This window comes from Heptranchias perlo, chromosome 1, assembly GCF_035084215.1.
Source record: "Heptranchias perlo isolate sHepPer1 chromosome 1, sHepPer1.hap1, whole genome shotgun sequence".
NCBI classification, from domain to species: domain Eukaryota; kingdom Metazoa; phylum Chordata; class Chondrichthyes; order Hexanchiformes; family Hexanchidae; genus Heptranchias; species Heptranchias perlo.
The window spans coordinates 170,889,461-170,903,921 of NC_090325.1; the positions used below are offsets into that span (position 1 = coordinate 170,889,461).

The window sequence follows — 14,461 nt, forward strand, 5'->3', positions numbered from 1 at the left end:
TTCAATTTTACTCGGGCTCCTTGGTGCCACGCTCTGTCAAATGCTGCCTTGATGTCAATGGCAGTCACTCTCACCTCACCTCTGGAATTCAGCTCTTTTGTCCATGTTTGGACCAAGGCTGTAATGAGGTCTGGAGCCGAGTGGTCCTGGTGGAATCCAAACTGAGCATTGGTGAGTAAGTGCCGATTGATAGCACTGTCGACAACACCTTCCATCACTTTGCTGATGATTGAGAGTAGGCTGATGGGACGGTAATTGGCCGGATTGGATTTGTCTTGCTTTTTGTGGACGGGACATACCTGGGCAATTTTCCACATTGTCTGGTCGATGCCAGTGTTGTAGCTGTACTGGAACAGTTTGGCTAGAGGCATGGCTAGTTCTGGAGTACAAGACTTCACTACAGCCAGGATGGTAGGGGGGGGAATGCAGCAAGAGGCAAAGCCCAGATTTACTAACTTCACTAATTTACTGCTGCCTCCTGTCCATTTGAATCTTCTGCAAGGAGAGCAGTGCAGAAAACATTCTTTCACTTCCACCCTCCAAAAGAAAGTCAAATAGTGTGCTATTGCCCACTGTCTGGGCACTCATCAGTTGTAGTGAGCTACAGGAGAATTGTGACTGGACTATCTTGCCCAAGCCATTTGTCACTGCCTTGATGAGTCATCGGGTTGCTGGCATCCAGGGAACCCTCCATTTTGAAGGTTCACAACAACACATGGGAGCACTAGTGCATTTGGTGCCACAACCAACTTCAGCTATCACTTATATTTATATAGTGCGTGTCTTAAAGTGCTTTGTGGTAGAGTGGTGGACAGTGAGCAGGAAGTAGGAAAGAAGACTGAGAAGGAGATTGGTTAAAGAAATAAGTTTTGAGGATGCATTTGAAAGTAGGGGGTGATTTAGAGACACAGATTTAACAAAGGAATTCCTGTGCGTGAGGGCATAGTGGCTGAAGGCTTTGCCACCAGTAGAGTGGAGATGGCGCATGTACACCAGAATTGGAGGGTGTGTCCTGCGATGTAGTGTTGGAAAAGGTTGCAGTGTTAGCGTGGTGAGGCCCTGGAGGGATTTGAAGACAGCAAACAGAATTTTGAAGGGCGCTGTTGGAAATATGCTATTAATGCTACCAAGGGCTGTTAGTGTGGCCGAACATGCAAGCTTTATCATAGACACAATTATATCAAATAAACAAGGATGGTACAACCTTGTCCCATAGAAATTTCAAGCTGATCAGGCCTGGTATCGTATGGTGGTCCTCCATCACCCCAGAAGCTGCTTCTGACTTTAGTGGGACAGTGCCTCGGTTTATATATCTTTCTGAAGCATGTTTGCTTCTGGTAGCTTAACATGAGTCCCATGATGTCATCTGTCCCAGACATCTTTATTATATGGTGTTAACTGTTGTCCATTCTATCTATCTTATGGGAGAAGGACATGCCCTTATCTGTGTGTATTTTGATTGTTTGGATGCAGACATTCAAGATGTCTCATCCTGTATACGTCAATCACAAACGTTGCCTAATTATCTGAACAAAGCTTCTGCAATTAACTTAACAGAATTAGTCTGTGTCCAGGTCCTGAGTCTTTGGTTATGCCTTGGGACTTTTTAAAAATCTTTTTCTGACAATTGGTCTTTAATGTGTCTGTTCAGTTTTATTGTCTTTGCAATATTCCCAATCACTTTGCTTGATGTCAGATAATCGTTCCCTGTGGAATGTTGCCTCCCTTTGTATTCTCAGACCCACGGTCTGCGCTTTGCTTTTTAGCCAAGTGCCTGAAGCTTTGCGGGATGGGATACAGAACTATAATTTGGTATAGAAATTGTATTTCTTACATCAGCCATGGGGGCACTAGGGTGAGGAGTATGTGGGAGTTTGTGCAGCATACATGCTTGATCCCGTTGGGCTGTGGCATGTTTGCAATTTTATCATATCTACAAAACATGTTTGATCATCAACAACTTGCATTTATATAGCGCCTTCAACTTAGGAATACGTCCCTGTGGCGCTTCACAGGAACATAATCAGACAAAAATTGACACTGAGCCAAAGAAGGAGATATTAGGATGGGTTGCCAAAAGCTTGATTAAAGAGGTAGATTTTAAGGATGGTCTTGGGGAGGAGGGAGGGAATTCCAGAACTTGGGGCCTATACAGCTGAAGGCACGGCTGCCAATGGTGGGGCAAAAGGAGTGGGGAATGCACAAGAGGCCAGAGTTGGAGGAACACAAGAGTTCCTGGAGGGTTGTAGAGTTGAAGGAGGTTACAGAAATAGGGAGGGGTGAGGCCATGGACAGATTTTAAACACTAGGGTGAGAATTTTAAAATCAAGCTGTTAGTGGACCAGAACCCAATGTAGGTCAGCGAGCACAGGGGTGATGGGTAAGCGGAACTTGGTGTGGGTCACGACATGATCCATTAGCTGCCATTGGTGGGGGGGTGACATTTGGGAGACACCCTATAGTATTTCAGTTTATGGTAAGAATCTGAATTTGCAACTTCACATTCTCCAAGTTAATTATAAGGGCTTGAATTTCGTTCTGAGCAAATAAATATCAAACTTTTAAACCTGTGATTTCTCTTAATCTTGTCTTGTCATGAGGGGTTCATGAAATGCCTTATATGGTTAGGGTAGTTTTCTAGCCCCTGTAACTTTTTTGCCACTTGCCTAGATATGGAACTTCATGTAACGTTCAAACACACGACACAAAATTGTGAAAACCCTTCAGCACAATTACAACATTTCTATTCTGATTAAATGCTGCAAGGTGGTAGGCCAAATTAGGAACATAAGAATAGGAACGCAGGAGTAGGCCCTTCAGTCCCTCGAGCCTGTTCTGCCATTTAATTATGGCTGATGTATCTTAACTCCATCTACCTGCCTTGGTTCCTAACAAAAATCTATCAGTTTCCATTTTGAAATTTTCAATTGACCTAACCTCAACAGCTTTTTGGGGGAAGAGAGTTGCCGATTGATGAGGCTGTTTTTAAAAAAAACCTTCCGGGATCCTTGGCTTTATAAAAAGAGTAGAAAATCAAGGGACTTAACGCTGAACCTTTATAAATCACTGGTTAGGCCTTAACTGGAGTATTGTGTCCAATTCTGAGCACCACACTTTAGGAAGCCTTGGAGAAGGTGCAGAGAAGATTTACAAGGGATGAGGGACTTCAGTTATGTGGGGAGACCAGAAAAGCTGGGATTGTTCTCAGAACAGAGAAGGTTAAGGGAAGATTTGATAGAGGTGTTCAAAATTATGACAGATTTTGATAGACTAAATAAGGAGAAACTGACAGGAGAGTCAGTAAGCAGAGGGGAGATGAGAATTTTTTTTTTAAGCAGCGAGTTGTTGTGATCTGGAATGCACTGCCTGAACGGGTGGTGGAAGCAGATTCGATAGTATCTTTCAAAAGGGACTTGAAAAGGAAAAATTTACAGGGCTATGGGAAAAGTGTGGGGCAGTAGGACTAATTGGATAGTTCTGTCAAAGAGTGGCACAGGCACGATGGGCCGATTGGCAGCCTCCTGTGCTGTAAGGTTCGATGTTAAGTCTGTTGAATTTTTGAATGGTCCATATTTTATTCCTATTTTAGGCAAGTGACTTCAGTGACATCACAAACTGGCCTACTCCAGGAGAAATCGCTAATAAAGAGGTATGTGTAGTGTACTTGTCGTCTTATTGAAATTGTTCAACCTTATCTGAAATGGGATACAACACTAACTTATACATTTTTTTTAGGTTAACTGTAAATCTTTCAATTCAATCTGTATCTGTGTATCCATTCTTTTTATTCGTTCAACCTGTAGCCACAAATAGGATGTTGCTGTTATCCCATGGGGGAAATTGCCTCTGGATGCAGTCCCTTTAAGAAATTTCTACTGTGTGTAGCCTGCCCTTTTCTTCACTCTACTGTTTATAAAATGCATTCTGAACATTTTTTATCCTCCAGTCATTGACAGCAAATAATTGTTTTCCATACTAGAAGAGGTTTCACCATTAGTTTCGTGTTGATCACTAGCTCAAAACCTCTATAAAGGAGTTTCTTCTATGACACAAGAATTTATACCAACAGGAAAATGTTTTGACCCAACTCCTACCTACTTTCTCATCTTTGCGTTCAAAAACAAGGCAGGTGGAACTTTGTTTTTATAGCTGTAAAACTTAATTTCTGTCTTGTTATTTTGTATCTGAGCCCTTCACCATAGTTAAGAATTTGCCTGAATCAATTGTCTTAATTTTGAAAATTTTAATTAGCTCACTTCAAAGTTCTTTAACCATTTCTTGCTTTCAAAGACAAAATAAGCCCAGTTTCCTTAAATTTTAGTCACATCGCCACCCCCCCCCCTATCAAAGGCAATTAAAGCTTATGACAATATCAACAGCTTAAAATATGAATGTGTATTTTCCCCCATTAACAACCAAGGTGGATTGTGTGATGGAAGGTGTTTGAAGTAATCTAGCTTTCTGACGAAGTTGATGAATCTTCAAAAATTTCAAAATACTTGAAATGAATCAACTTGACCCAATGCAGTAAGTTGCTGAGAACTTAGTGCAAAGCAAATGGCAATGTGCCTAATCTTCTGGGTTGGTTCATGATACTTTATTGAATTTTGTAGGTTGCACTGCAGTCTTCGCATAAACAAATACATCTATACGTTTCCTTTCTGAACTATAACTTGAGTCTCATACAGCCAACTGTGAAAATCTGAATATTTTATGCATTCAGAATGACTTTTGGGATGGTCCAAGTTTTGACTATACTTCAGTCAAAACAGTCGAACTGCATGACTCTTCATTGTAGAAGCACACAGCATGTGAGGATGAGTGTGGAACTGAAATCAATCTGAAGTAGACGTCTGGTAAAATTGTTGACCATCCTAATGTGATTTCTTCCTAGTGCCCCACCAAAAGTATTCTTTTGCCATTGTGAAAAGAAAGCAGTCTGTAGTTCAAGCTGCAATTTTTTAAACCTCTTTGCATAGTTCTTTCCACCTGCTAGGAAAATAGCTTTCAAACACTTGTTGGAAGATGGGCTTTTGGTTCCAATCTTGTTAATTTGTAATGAGTCAGAGGTTTAACTTGTTACTGAAGTTTTTTTTATTCGTTCATGGGATGTGGGCGTCGCTGGCAAGGCCAGCATTTATTGCCCATCCCTAATTGCCCTTGAGAAGGTGGTGGTGAGCCGCCTTCTTGAACCGCTGCAGTCCGTGTGGTGAAGGTTCTCCCACAATGCTATTAGGTAGGGAGTTCCAGGATTTTGACCCAGCAACGATGAAGGAACGGCGATATATTTCCAAGTCGGGATGGTGTGTGACTTGGAGGGGAACGTGCAGGTGGTGTTGTTCCCATGTGCCTGCTGCTCTTGTCCTTCTAGGTGGTAAAGGTCGTGGCTCTGGTAGGTGCTGTCGAAGAAGCCTTGGCGAGTTGCTGCAGTGCATTCTGTGGATGGTACACACTGCAGCCACAGTGCGCCGGTGGTGGAGGGAGTGAATGTTCAGGGTGGTGGATGGGGTGCCAATCAAGCAGGCTGCTTTGTCCTGGAAGGTGTCAAGCTTCTTGTGTGATGTTGGAGCTGCACTCATCCAGGCAAGTGGAGAGTATTCTATCACACTCCTGACTTGTACCTTGTAGATGGTGGAAAGGCTTTGGGGAGTCAGGAGGTGAGTCACTCGATGCAGGATACCCAGCCTCTGACCTACTATTGTAGCCTCAGTATTTATATGGCTGGTCCAGTTAAGTTTCTGGTCAATGGTGACCCCCAGGATGTTGATGGTGGTGGATTCGGTGATGGTAATGCCGTTGAATGTCATGGGGAGGTAGTTAGACTCTCTCTTGCTGGAAATGGCCATTGCCTGGCACGAATGTTACTTGCCACATATCAGCCCAATTTTACTAGGGCTCCTTGGTGCCACACTCTGTCAAATGCTGCCTTGATGTCAAGGGCAGTCACTCTCACCCCACCTCTGGAATTCAACTCTTTTGTCCATGTTTGGACCAAGGCTGTAATGAGGTCTGGAGCCAAGTGGTCCTGGCGGAACCCAAACTGAGCATCGGTGAGCAGGTTATTGGTGAGTAAGTGCCGCTTGATAGCACTGTCGACGACACCTTCCATCACTTTGCTGATGATTGAGAGTAGGCTGAAGGGGCACTAATTGGCCGGATTGGATTTGTCTTGCTTTTTGTGGATGGGACATACCTGGGCAATTTTCCACATTGTCATGTAGATGCCAGTGTTGTAGCTGTACTGGAACAGCTTGGCTGGAGGCGCGGCTAGTTCTGGAGCGCAAGTCTTCAGCACTACAGCCAGGATGTTGTCGGGGCCCATAGCCTTTGCTGTATCCAGTGCACTCAGCCGTTTCTTGATATCGCGTGGAGTGAATCGAATTGGCTGAGGACTGGCTTCTGTGATGGTGGGAATATCGGGAGGAGGCAGAGATGGATCATCCACTCGGCACTTCTGACTGAAGATGGTTGCAAACGCTTCAGCCTTGTCTTTTGCACTCACGTGCTGGACTCTGCCATCATTGAGGATGGGGATGTTTGCAGAGCCTCCTCCTCCCGTTAGTTGTTTAATTGTCCACCACCTTTCATGACTGGATGTGGCAGGACTGCAGAGCTTTGATCTGATCCGTTGATTGTGGAATCGTTTAGCTCTGTCTATAGCATGTTGCTTCCGCTGTTTAGCATGCATGTAGTCCTGAGATGTAGCTTCACCAAGTTGGCACCTCATTTTTAGGTACGCCTGGTGCTCCTCCTGGCATGCTCTTCTACACTCCTCATTGAACCAGGGTTGATCCCCTGGCTTGTTGGTAATGGTAGAGTGAGGAATATGCCGGGCCATGAGGTTACAGATTGTGCTGGTATACAATTCTGCTGCTGATGGCTCACAGCACCTCATAGATGCCCAGTTTTGAGCTGCTAGATCTGTTCTGAATCTATCCCATTTAGCACTGTGATAGTGCCACACAACAAGTTAGATGGTATCCTCAGTGCGGTGGTCACTCCTACCAATACTGTCATGGACAGATGCATTTGCGACAGGTAGATTGGTGAGGACAAGGTCAAGTAAGTTTTTCCATCGTGTTGGTTCGCTCACCACCTGCCACAGGCCCATTCTGGCAGCTATGTCCTTCAGGACTCTGCCAGCTCGGTCAGTAGTGGTGCTACCGAGCCACTCTTGGTGATGGACATTGAAGTCCCCCACCCAGAGTACATTCTGTGCCCTTGCTACCCTCAGTGCTTCCTCCAAGTGGTGCTCAACATGGAGGAGGACTGATTCATCAGTTGAGGGAGGGCGGTAGGTGGTAATCAGCAGGAGGTTTCCTTGCCCATGTTTGACCTGATGCCATGAGATTGCATGTGGTCCAGAGTTAATGTTGAGGACTCCCAGGGCCACTTCCTCCTGAAGTTCTAGGAAGGTGAAAGCACTTTTATGTCTCTTGGTCCTTAGACTCCTATCAGCTCTGATAGATTCAGTCTCTATGTGCCGATCCATTTTAGCTTTCAGTTCAAATGTCAGGATTAGGAACAAGAGTAGGTCATTCAGCCCCTTGAGCTTACATTTAACTTCATTTACCCACTTTGGTTCCATAACCCTTCATACCATTGCCTACCAAAAATCTATCAATCTCAGTTTTGAAATTTTCAGTTGACCCAGCCTCAACAGATTTTTGGAAGAGTGTTCCAGATTTCCACTGCCCCTTGTGTGAAGAAGAGCTTCCTGACATCACTGCTGAATGGCTTAGTTCTAATTTTAAGGTTATGCCCCCTTGTTCTGGACTCTCACCAGAGGAAATAGTTTCTCTCTATCAAATCCTTTTAATTATCTTAAACACTTCAATTATATCACTTCTCAATCTTATATACTTGAGTGAATTTGAGCCTAGTCTAAGCAATCTGTCCTCATAATTTAATCCTTTTAGCCCAGTGTCATTCTGGTTAACTTACATTTTGTGTTTTTGTTGTTTGAGTAATATTTTAACTTCAGTCAATTTCCTACTTTCTCACTGTTTTAATTTTTGATTTATTTCTCAATATATTTTATTGACTCTTTCCCCTATTAAATGTTGAATATTTTTACCCATTTTCATCTGTCCCCTGGATCCTAAATGTGTCTTGTATTTGGAAAAGTGGCCTCAGGCTAAAACTGGCAATAAAGGCTTTTTTTAAAGCCAGTTAAGGCTTACAAGCCTATAGATTGATGTGCCATTTCATAGATGTGAACAAGTCAACTTGGGGCAAAATTTGAAGGGGCAAAATTTGAAGTGTTAAACTTGACAGTGGTACTCGATGGTGCCGGTTTCTCATTTTAGTATGTTGGGATTAAGTTATCAGTAGCTTTACTTATGCTAATGAGTATTGTTAAGAACCACTAGCATTCCTTTCTACATATCGTGCTTTTCAAATTTGAATTCTTCTGGCTGAATTTGGCCTAAAGACTGACTTAACAAGCATACCCATCCATACTACATAACTACTTTAGATGGTTATAACTTAAAATTCATGTGGTAATCAGTGGATATTAGGATAGTTGATTTGAGATGTTGTACTGTCTTAAAATGTGTATCTCTGTGAATTTTAGTATTTGTGTATCTTCACATTTTTATAGCACCATAACATCATGAACCAACCAAATAAAAAACCTCTGAGTAAAAATAAGAAGAAAGACAAGACTGAAAAGAAAGACAACAGTGAGAGCAAAGAAAACAGAGAAACACAGTTAAATGACGATGAGGAAAAGTCAGCCATTGACGATGAATCCCAGGGATCTTCACAAAAGGGAAAGAAAGGTAGTTTGTTTTGTACAGAAACCTCTAAGTTATGGTCAGATTGTATTTTCTTCCTCATGCCCTATGTAAACCAGCCAAACAGCAACTTCACTATTTACATGTTAGTCACTGAAGTATGGATTTTTTTTATATGTATAATTTTTTGCCCATGACAGTTGATGGCTGGATTTCTTATAAGCAGATTTTCCTTGGCAGGTGTGTTCTTCAGATGTCAAGAATTATAAATTGGCCATATTCTTTTTGCTGGCAGGCAATTTCGTGTTATCTTGGTGTACTTTAGTGACTTTTTAGTTATTTACATAGTACAGGTTAAATATTTTTTAGTTGGTTTCCTTGTGACTTAAATTTTATTCGAAAGAAAAACAGGCACCATTACTATATTACTACCTGGGTTTCACATTTAAACGAAACCATTACTCATGGATTTACAGCACTACTTACCAAAGAATTGATTTTCTGAAATGTAGACCTAAAAACTCTCAAACTGATTAGAAATTTGCCCTTCAATCTTGGAGAAAGAAAGAACTTGCACTCGTGTAGTGCTTTTCACGAGCTCAGGATGCCATAAAAGTGCTTCACCGTCAGTGAAGTACTTTTGAAACGTAGTCACTGTAGGGAGACATGGCAGCCAATTTGCACACAGCAAGGTCCCACAAACAGCAATGAGATAAATGATGAGATAATCTGGTTTAGTGATGATTAAGGGTTAAACATTGTCCAGGAGAACTCCCCTGCTCTTCAAATAGTGCCAAGGGACTTTTTACGTCCACCCGCGGGGTCAGGCAGAGCCTCGGTTTAATATTTTATCCGAAAGACGGCACCTCCGACTGTGCAGCACTCCCTCCGTACTGCACTGAAGTGTCACCCTAGATTATGTGCTGAAGTATCTAGAATGGGGTTTGAACCCACTAAATTTTGAGAGCTTCAATACATTGTAAAATTAGGTTCTAAAGCGTTTTTTCAGCATTTGTCGGGGGTGTATTCTCAGTAGATGTGTTTGACGCTGGAATGCTGCCTTTCCTAGATTGATGCATCATTTCTGTATTGTGGGCACATTGTGCTTCTTGCTACTCATCTGCATGATTGAGTTTGGTGCTTTCTTTTTTTCTTGACAGAAAACAATTACTTTTACTTTCTCTTAGAATGTCCAAAGTTTTATCCATAACTTTGTTCTTGGGCCCTTATTGGTGGAGGACCACACCCAGCGCCTGACATCAAAGCATGGCTTTGCATCTTCGTGCAAGCGACCTTCAAGTTTGAATGAGCTACTTATGCTGCAATTAGTCAACTGTTCATCCTTACCTGCATCAACTTATGTAATCAAGAGTCTGGTTGAATTCTTTATCATCTTTGTACTAGTTAGTTTTGAAATGTGCTGGCACTGGCAAACACTGGGCATCAAGTGGGGATAGCTTCATGGTGCTACCCTCAAGTCACTGAATATGCATCAATTTCTGGAGATAGGTTCCTGTCTACGAATCACAGCTTGGGGTGTGGCTTTGGCACTTACCAGTGTTGACTCCTGTTCAAGCATGTCATTATTATCCTAAGGGCAGGTTGGACAGCATTCGGAGAGATGGGCCTTTGTCCCGGATGGAGTACTTTTTTTTTCTTCTTCCATGAATTGACATTAGAAGCCGTCTTCATAGAATCTGACAGCACAGCAGGAGGCCTTTTGGCCCATCGTGCCTGTGTCGGCTCTTTGAAAGAGCTATCCAATTGGTCGCTTTCCTTGTGGCCCTGCAAATTTTTCCTTTTTCAGTATATATCCAATTCCCTTTTGAAAGTCAGTACTGAATTTGTTTCCACCATCCTTGCAGGCAGTGTATTCCAAATACAACTTGTTGCGGTTTTTTTTTTGTTCATGGTATGTGGGTGTTGCTGGCAAGGCCATCATTTATTGCCCATCCCTAATTGCCCTTGAGAAGGTGGTGGTGAGCCGCCGCCTTGAACCGGTGCAGTCTGTGTGGTGAAGGTTCTCCCACAGTGCTGTTAGGTAGGGAGTTCTAGGATTTTGACCCAGCGACGATGAAGGAACGTAAAACAAATTCTCCTCCTCTCCCCCTTGGTTCTTTGCCAATTATCTTAAATCTGTGACCTTTGGTTATCGTCCCTCCTGCCAATGTAAATAGTTTACCCCTATCTATTCTATCAAAACCTGTCATAATTTTGAACACCTATTAGATCTCCCCTTAACCTTCTTTGCTCTAAGGAGAACAATCTCAATTTCTCTAGTCTGTCCACATAACTAAATTCCCTCATCTCTGGTACCATTCTAGTAAATCTCCTCTGCACCCCTCTCCAAGGCCTTCAATCCTTCCTATAGTGTGCCCAGAATTGGAAACAATACTCCAGCTGAGGCCTAACCAGTGATTTTATAAAGGTTAAGCATAACTTCCTTGCTTTTGTACTATATCTTTCTTTTTCTCTCTCTCGCTCTCGCGCTCTCTGGATTCCATATGCCTTTTTAACAGGCGCAGCAACTTGACCTGCCACCTTCAAAGATTTGTGTATGTGAATCTCCAGGTCTCTCTGTTCCTACACCCCTTTTAAAATTTTACCATTTAGTTGATATTGCCTCTCCTCATTCTTCCTTCCAAAATGCATCACTTCACGCTTCTTTGCATTAAATTTCATCAGTCTATGTCCACCTGAAGTCTGCTACTTTCCTGCTCGCTGTTTGCTACATTTCCAAGTTTTTTGTCATCTGCCAACTTTGAAATAGTGCCTCTTATATCCAAGTCCTAGTCATTAATATATATCAGAGTGGTGGTCCGAATACCAACCCCTGGGGGCATCACTGTGTACTTCCCTCCAGTCTGATAAACAACCGTTCACCACTACTCTGCTCGCTCTCTCCCTCAGCCAATTTCGTATCCACACTTCCTCTGCCCCTTTAATCCCATGGGCATAATAGGCTAACAAGCCTACTATGCGGTACTTTGTCAAATGCCTTTTGAAAGCCCATATACACGTCAGCTGCACTACCTTAATCCACCCTCTTCGATATTTCATCGAAGCACTCAATCAAATTTGTCAGACACAATTTGCCTTTAACAAATCCATGTTGGCTGTCATTTATTAATCAATGTTCTTCCAAGTGGCAGTTATGTTGTCCCGGATTATGGTCTCGAAGTTTCCACCAATGTTAGGCTGACTGGCCTGTAGTTACCGGGTTTATCCCTCTCCTTTTTTGAATAGGGATCTAATATTTGTTTTCTGTTTCTTGATGTTTTTGAAGGTGGTTGGTCTTCAAATGCAGAAGATTGAGGTTTATCCCCTAGGAGTTGTTTGCAGCTGGTGTTTTGTGTAAATCAGTTGATTGAAGAGTTAGGATAGAATTTTCCCTCTGGTCATGCTGCAAAAATCAGATTGAATGTACAGTAACAGAAGCCGCTTTTCACTTCCTGCAAGGTGTAAATGTGATTCTCCAATCCATGTGTTTTAAGCTTTTTGACATGATTTGAAAGCAACTGAATGAGACAGTCTCCCATGGTAGGCTTCTAATGTGAAATATTCAATCTAATAGCTCCATTTTCTTTTTCAGATCTCGATTTTAAATTTTTTTTTAGTTTATAGCTATAGTATAAATAGAAAACATATTGCCCACGTTGGATAAAATATTGATGAAGTGAACGGATCCAACAAAATATGAGCAGCAGGAAGTGACTCGTGCTTTCGTATAGTACTCACCTCTGTATCTTGCCTAGACAGTAACTGTTGACTGACATAGGCTGCTCTGATCCTGCTCTTGTTTGATACCCGTACATACTTGCTGATCCCAGTGGGCAATGGAAATGAGGATCAGCACCGCACCCAAGTATGTGCTTAAAGGAATCTTACTCTTGCTATCGCCCTCTTCACCTGCTCCCTCTTGTTTTTGCGCTCAATTTCTCTTTCTCTCTCCACATGTATGCCTGCATAGTCCCACAGGGGTTACATGTTAGATATTCGGCTGTTGTCCCCTCTTTGCCTCCGCAAGCCTGGAGATTTTGAGGCCCGCTTTAGCACATCTTTAATGCCCTGGTGCTATCTGAAACTCAGCACAGGCTTGGGGTTAAACATGGAGTTACCAAGTTATGTACGGTCAGTACCACGCTCCAACAACACTTAGGAAGCTCGACACCATCCAGGACAAAGCAGCCCGCTTGATTGGCACCCCATCCACCACCCTAAACATTCACTCCCTTCACCACCGGCGCACTGTGGCTGCAGTGTGTACCATCCACAGGATGCACTGGAGCAACTCGCCAAGGCTTCTTCGACAGCACCTCCCAAACCTGCGACCTCTACCACCTAGAAGGACAAGAGCAGCAGGTACATGGGAACAGCACCACCTGCACGTTCCCCTCCAAGTCACACACCATCCCAACTTGGAAATATATCGCCGTTCCTTCATCGTCGCTGGGTCAAAATCCTGGAACTCCCTTCCTAACAGCACTGTGGGAGAACCTTCACCACACGAACTGCAGCGGTTCAAGAAGGCGGCTCACCACCACCTTCTCGAGGGCAATTAAGGATGGGCAATAAATGCCAGCCTTGCCAGTGATGCCCACATTCCATGAACGAATTTTTAAAAAATGATGCATTTACCTATTGAGCCATCCAGCGGTGCCTCATGATGGTTTTGAGTAGCAGCTTGCTTTAGCTTCTCTTGCCATGTTTAAAATTAAGTTTTTAAAAAACAAGTGTTATGGGAGGGTTCTGTGCATTCATGAGGACAGTTTTTTAAATTTTTACTTTAAGGCCATGGTCAAAATAAATAGGAAGGGCAGAATAGTTGTCCTAGGCAGGTAGTGGTGGCTGTGCTTCACTCGCAGAAATTTTGCAGTGGAACTGCCAGCATGTCTACTGAACAGGAGTCTGCACTTAACCATTTGGAATAAACAAAAAACGTTAGTGCTTATTTAAAATCCATCTGAAACAAACTATTTATAATTACAAGTGGAAGCCAAATTGCTCGCCCCAATTCTCCCTTTCCTCCCCAGTACTAAGTATCATAAGACTCACTCTTGCACCTCCTTTACAGGTCAAGTTTTTGGAGAAAGGGAGGGAAGGAATTAATAATCTTTTTCACATTTGGAATCTAGGTTTAAATCCACAATTGATAGGATAAATAGCAAAGTGAATTGGCACAGTTTCAGCCCAATAGCTGATGAGGAATTTTTCTATTCATTCAATCTCCACATACAAATAGACCATTACAATTTGAGGAGAGGTAAGGAGGCATTCTGTCAAAAGAAGAAACATGTACCATGTGCTGTCAGATCACATCTCCTCCCTCTGGATCAAACTTTCCCTTTTTCTACTTCTCACTGCAGTTCTCTCTGTTGCTGCTCCACCCCCCCCGCCCCCCCCCCCCCCCCCCGACCTGAAGAAGTTCATAAATTGTATTTGTTCATTGAAAACTTCTGAGAACATGAGTAGCCTGGAATTTTAAATCATGCAGAGCATTTTCTTTGCGTTTCTTTCAGACTTCTCTTTTTCCATTTTGTTTTTTATTTTCACTGATTCACTTTGGAATATTGGTGGCCTACTCAGTCACCTCAGCTACCAACCAATGCCTGTTGTTGGTTTTAAAATGTGTTCTGTGCAACTGATTTCTTCCTGTGATGTTCATATACCCACTTGTGCTATCTTCCTGCTTAACATTATCAGTTGTCAGGCAAAAACAA

General features: G+C 42.7%; 1 protein-coding gene across 1 annotated transcript in view; it reads left to right on the forward strand.

Moving 5' to 3' along the window:
* Window positions 1-14,461, forward strand: part of LOC137327807 (la-related protein 1B-like) — a 110,442-nt gene that overhangs the window by 41,864 nt on the left and 54,117 nt on the right. The window contains exons 3-4 of the mRNA XM_067993627.1: window positions 3,590-3,649; window positions 8,606-8,786. Coding sequence (XP_067849728.1) covers window positions 3,590-3,649; window positions 8,606-8,786 — 241 coding nt within the window. The remainder of the gene's footprint in view (window positions 1-3,589; window positions 3,650-8,605; window positions 8,787-14,461) is intronic.